We start from the raw sequence: 6,000 nt of genomic DNA on the forward strand, positions 1-6,000 counted from the left end.
CCTTATCTCCAATTAACCACTAGAAAAAGGAAAGAGGTCCAGCTCAAGGCCCAGAGTTCAAGCGCCATGACCCACAAAAATGTCCCCCAAAATTCAGCTATCTATATAGAGATGTTCCATATTCTCCACACACTGGCTTGTACGTTTAACTTACAAGTAGGAGAGACGTTATAAATTAAGCCCAGCCATCTTGGCATTTTGATCTAGGAAGCATAAAAGTTGTTGGTAGCTAATGATACAATTTGAAGTAGGATGGATTTATAGTTGCTCACCTTCAGTGTCTCACATAGTGACTCTCCTTCTTAATTAGAACACCACAGTCTGGCCTTCAGATATCATAGTCCTCAATTAGAACAGCACAATCCCTACATCAGTGCCTCCGTTTGCTTTTTCGTTTTAATGGAAAATGTTTTTAAAATATTAAAATCCCTCTCAGTAGCTTCAAAATGAAAAAAAAAAAGTCTGGGAATTTTATCCATTTGTCAGACCTTTGCCTGCCAATCTAGATTTGAGTTACCTGAGGTCCCAGTAGTCCCAACGTCAAACATCATTGCTTCATATCATAATGTTTTGTGTTCCTGTCCAACTTTTACCAGTTGACTTCTTAGCCTGTCCTTTTGGTTTCTAATCATGTTCCTGGCTTTTGGACCATCTGTCCTCTCTAGCCCTATGGTTTGGGTTTCCTTTTGCTTCCTAATTTTATGCCTGATTTCAGCTGAGATTAATTTTTCTGATCCCATGGATTCTGTGGCCATCTCATATTTACATAATTCCTAATTCCCATTCTGTTCTGGTACTCTCTACCTCATGTTCAGTCTTTCCTGGACAAGCTATTACTTTGGCATTTTGACACATTTCACAGCTGCCCTTTGTTTTCTTCCGGGTCTCCAGCTGGAGAGCAGTGCTCCCGCGATGTTCGCCTCATCCGTACCATTTACAGAGCTTCCTACTCTGAAAACTCAATGAATGGTCTTGGAAGAAGTAAAGGCAAAGCATCTAAAACTTAAGTCATCCCATTTAATTGGAGAAACACCTCTATATTCCATTAGTGGTTAGGGAATTAACAGATCCTTGCTGACTTAAGAGTTTACATATAACTGTTTTTCAAAGTATAATCTATAAAAATGTTATATGTGGCCTTATTTATCCAAAATCAAATGGAACCTTAGAAAGTGTGAAATACTTAATCTATTGTGTATTTAAGCCAATTGCTTAAAAAACAGGGAGAATAGCAGGGCTTGCAAGACACTAATTCCCTGGGCAAAATGTCTTGCCAGCCAAGCAGAATAGGCCAAATTGGGCTGTTGGACCCAGAAGTGCAGTGGCTTCTTTGCAAAGACCATGTGTTTTCAGTAAATGACAACTAGAAGTCACATTTCTGGGCATTTTTTTCCAAAAAAATCAGATCAGTGAGTGTTTCCTCTTTATTGCCTTTTAGGATTTAGAGGTTCTTACTAAATAAACTGATTAATGAGCTTATATACTCTGATTGGCTGAAAATATTCAGGTGTTATATATTTTTTCTGCCTGTCTGGCCTGAAGACACTGGCAATTATCCCAGAATCAGTCTTGTGTTCTCCATCGAGAGAGAGAGAGAGAGAGAGAGAGAGAGAGAGAGAGAGAGAGAGAGAGAGAGAGAGAGAGAGAGAGAGAGAGAGAGAGAGATTAAGAGAGAGAGAGAGAGATTAAGAGAGAGAGAGAGAGAGAGAGAGAGAGAGAGAGAGAGAGAGAGAGAGAGAGAGAGAGAGAGAGAGAGAGGAGGAGAGAGAGAGAGAGAGAGAGAGAGAGAGAGGAGAGAGAGAGAGAGAGAGATATTAAGAGAGAGAGAGAGAAAGGGGCCGGGAGTTTGGCCTAGTGGTTAAAGTGCTTGCCTAGCATGCATGAAGACCCGGGTTCGATTCCTCGGTACCACATATAGAAAAAAAGCCAGAAGTGGTGCTGAGGCTCAAGTGATAGAGCTCTAGCCTTGAGAAAGTCCACGGACAGTGCTCAGGCCCTGATCTCAAAGCCCAGGACTGGCAAAAAATAAATAAATAAAAGAAAGAAAAAGGTCTTCAGAATTGGCCAGTTTGGTAGTCTACGTGACTCCAAGATGGATTTATTAGGAAGCAGTTCAGCTACATATTACATTGTTCTCTGTGGCTATGCATTGTTTGAATTACTTGAGTAATATTTACTATTTTAAGAAGTCTTGGAATCCACTTGGGTCACTTTTATTCCCTTTGGGTTTATTTGGTTCTGATGTCTCAATGTTCAGATTACATTTGCTTTCAAGAATGTAGTTGATTTTTTATTTTAAATAGGGAAGAGAAGGGGGGGAAACAAGATTATTGGTAGGGGGAAGGAAACGCGGACCAAAACATGAGAAGGGGTATCATTGTGAGAGAAGTAACGGACCCAGTACCTGGCGAATGTAACTGTAACCCCTCTATACATTACCCTGACAATAAAATTTTTAAAAAATGTGGTTCATGTCCTGAAACAGAAGTCTTTACTGATGGTAATACATTCATGGAAAGTAAGTTGTGCAGACCAGACAGGGCATCTCTCACGGGTCGCTAACACCAATGGCTTGAAAATGCACTATGGTATATTTCAGTACTTACTGCCTTTTCTTTGTGTGGACCCTTTGTGCCTTAAGGAAAACTGATGAGATTGGGAACTGTGCCTTTGTTAATCCCGTTTATGGGAATTGGAACAATCCAGAGAAAATTGAGGTAAGTGATCATGGTAATCTGCATTGTTTCACAAACAGAACTGCACACACAGCCACACACCACTAGAAGCACAACCAGCTAGTGTCACTGTATTCTACATTATGCGAACAGAAACATTCCAGTGGGGTTATTTCAACTGGAGGTAGAACAGATTCCTACTCTACAAATACTCAGTGAGCATTTTTCACTTCAGGCCAGTTTTAGTCTGAGTGGAAAAATCAATTCATTATTAACTCAGAGTTGATATCTCTCAAAAGTACCAGTTTAACCAACAACATTAGTCAGTACACTCCACCTCCTCACTGAATGTCCTTCACAAAAGACTGAAAGGAAGATGTTGCTTTGTGTGCTTTTTAAATGTAGGTAGAGAGAGAGAAATTAGAAGAGGACAGTGAAAGAACATGCAGGCTAAAGAGTAACTATCAAAGAAAAAAAATCCTCTTACCTTCCTTTTGAGTCTCATTCCAGCCTTACTGATATAGAGTTGACAAATGAAAGCTGTATATTTCATTTATACAGAGTGATTCCTGGTGCATATATATATATATATATATATATATATATATACACGGAAGTGGCCATTGCAGTCAAATAAATTAATAAACCCATCATCTCATTTGTTTCCTGTTAGTGGGCATGTTGAGATTTGTGATATATTTTCTCAACAAATCACAGTATACTGCATTATTAACTATAATGAGACTTCCAGGTATTCATCCTGCATAATTGAAACATTATATCTTTGGCAAATATTACATGCTTTTTGTAAGTATACATGTATACATATGTATGTATATGTACATAAATACTTATATATACACATTCAAATGTATATAAGTAGTGTGAAATGAGTTTATGCCTAGCCATAAATCTTTCCAAACATATGACTTTAGAAGTATGTCCTTTTGTTATAAAGCTGATTATGTAGAAAGCTAAAGGGTTTTCTCCTTGATCACTTCTAATAAAAGAAACTAAAAGAAGTTTTTTTTTATTTCATTACTCTTGACATTGAAAATGAGTGGTAAGGTGGCCGATTTGTAGCTTCAAAGCTTGAATTGTATGGCTGAAGTCTGACACAACCTCTGCCATCCGTGTTTATTTCTACATTTCTTCCAGAATGATGTGATATACACTGTTAGCATGGTTTTGCTAGAAATGAGAAGTAGAAGATTCCTCTGGTGACAGAAATAATCAATTTTGATAATCTTCCAAGTAAATTGAGACCCAGAGCATAAGTGAAAATGCATCCCTATCTAGGAGGTCAGAAATAAGTATAAACCCACAGTATTTAATTAACCAAATCAGAAAGATGTAGTAAAAACTAATGTTAAATGTCTATACTGCAGAAAACGATTTAAACTTTGTGTCCTAAACGTAAGTTAACTATCATTATCTGAAAATTTTCTATATTATCACACAAAGTTATAGTCATTAAAAACTGCCTGGGAAGGTATTATGTATTCTCTCCCCCACACCCCCGCTGAGAGTTCAGCTTCCGTTAACTTGAGAGCCATGTTTCTCAGCACACAAAGGAAGAGGTTAAAAAAATCAAAGATTCCTCTTTCAACATGCTTACAAGCTGGTTTTCACCATGGATATGTATGGTGGAACACTTGATATCTCCAGGAAAACTGCAGAGTGATTTCTTTGTATTTTCTGACAAAAGACAGTTATTCTTTTTTCATAGACCCTTTCCATAGTTGTTTTGCCCTTGTTAAGATTAACTGGAATAATCAAATCAGATTTCCTGATCTTTGTTGCACTGTTTTGATTTCTATTTTTTCACAAGAATGTCTTTACATTAAATAAACTAAGCCAATATTTTCTGATATCATCACAGAAAAAAAATTGATCTCTTACAAATATTATCTGAAGAACTCTTTCAGAAAACTCATACTCTGCTGTAGATACTCAGAGAAGAGAGGAGAACATTCATGCACTATCAATATTCAAGCCATCTTTCATTCTCCTCCTATGTATCTACTCTGCTCACTGGAAGATTTTTAAGCAAATACCAGATATTATTTTATTTCAACTTTACAACTTAGTGGTTTCTTCAATGGATTAAATACCTCAAAGGAATATAACCAGGATATCATACCAGACATTTAGCAATAATTTCTTGATACCGTCCAATAATAAGTGTTCAACCTATCCCATTTGTCTGACAGATAGGCAGAAATCTGAGACCTAAGTTTGTGTGGTTTTTACATTTTGAAAATCAGACTATGTAAAAACATGTGCACCTGGATTTATATCTGTAACTCTTAAGTCTTTTTAATCTTTAAGATCCAGTTTTCTGGATTCTTTTTTCTTTGCTAGCAATGTATTTGTTTATGTAGAATGTTAATTTGAAATGCCTTTGTACAACTACTTGAAGATAATAAATATATAAGCATTAGAATTTTACTGGAACCCACACACACCCATAAAGAAGTCAGTTTGTCAGTGATGAGTCTATCAACTTGAATTTCTTTCATGATTTTGTTTTGTTTAGTCTATCTTAATACAGTGCGCTGAGTAGAATCAGTGGCAAAGAAAGCATTAGACAACATAGTGGAATCAGTCCTTCATCCTATCATTCCTTCATTCTCAGTTGGTGCCCCAGTCCAGAGGCCCTTCTGGAGAAGACCCAGACTTCTGGCATAGATACAGATGTATGCTATATGCTGGATATACCAGGGAAAGACACGAGGACATGCTGGATATTCCTCCGGAAGAAATCTGTTAAAGCTTACTGTGTGGACTTGTAGACATTTCTTATTTCAATACCTAAAATCCTAACCTTTTAAATGTGTTTACTTTTTAGAATTCTGTGTACTCCTTCTCAAATCCATTTTATGGAACAACACCTGGAAACTTGGAGACCATATCTCATCATCCCAAATCATAGCATCAAGATCAACTTTAATCCCATATGTGCTGTTAACAGAAAATGCCAATTTCCAAGCTGATCTTACAGTAAAAATAAAAAGAAAAATAAAGAGATTTGAAATGCTAGCATAATTATAGCATTTATAAAAATGCTTACTTAATGTATTAAATGTTCTCATGAAATTAGAATCAGTTCTTTATTTCATTGTATATCTGAATATGTTAATAAAGTGTTCTACTGAATCAGCTTATTTTCCTTTGGCTTTTTAGTTTATTTGTTATACTCATCAAATGGCTTTGCAACCTAAGTATAAAGAACTTTTAAAACTATTTTTGGGGTCTGGGAGTTTGTCCTAGTGGTAGAGTGCTTGCTTAGCATGTATGAAGACCCAGGTTCAATTCCTCAGTA

At 36.6% G+C, this 6,000-nt stretch overlaps 1 protein-coding gene across 5 annotated transcripts in view; it reads left to right on the forward strand.

Annotated features, from left to right (window-relative positions):
- Window positions 1-5,794, forward strand: part of Malrd1 (MAM and LDL receptor class A domain containing 1) — a 361,316-nt gene extending 355,522 nt beyond the window's left edge. For 4 of the 5 annotated variants that reach the window (XM_090318991.1, XM_090318993.1, XM_090318994.1 and 1 more), the window contains 2 exons: window positions 2,642-2,717; window positions 5,527-5,695. In XM_090318991.1, coding sequence (XP_090175117.1) covers window positions 2,642-2,717; window positions 5,527-5,610 — 160 coding nt within the window. In that variant the 3' untranslated portion in view covers window positions 5,611-5,695. Of the gene's footprint in view, window positions 1-2,641; window positions 2,718-5,526 lie in introns of all 5 variants that reach the window. The other variant, XM_090318992.1, reaches the window with a different exon arrangement.
- The last annotated feature ends 206 nt before the right edge of the window (window positions 5,795-6,000 follow it).

Source organism: Megascapheus bottae, chromosome 26 (assembly GCF_031878675.1).
Source record: "Megascapheus bottae isolate mThoBot1 chromosome 26, mThoBot2.hap1, whole genome shotgun sequence".
Lineage (NCBI taxonomy): Eukaryota > Metazoa > Chordata > Mammalia > Rodentia > Geomyidae > Megascapheus > Megascapheus bottae.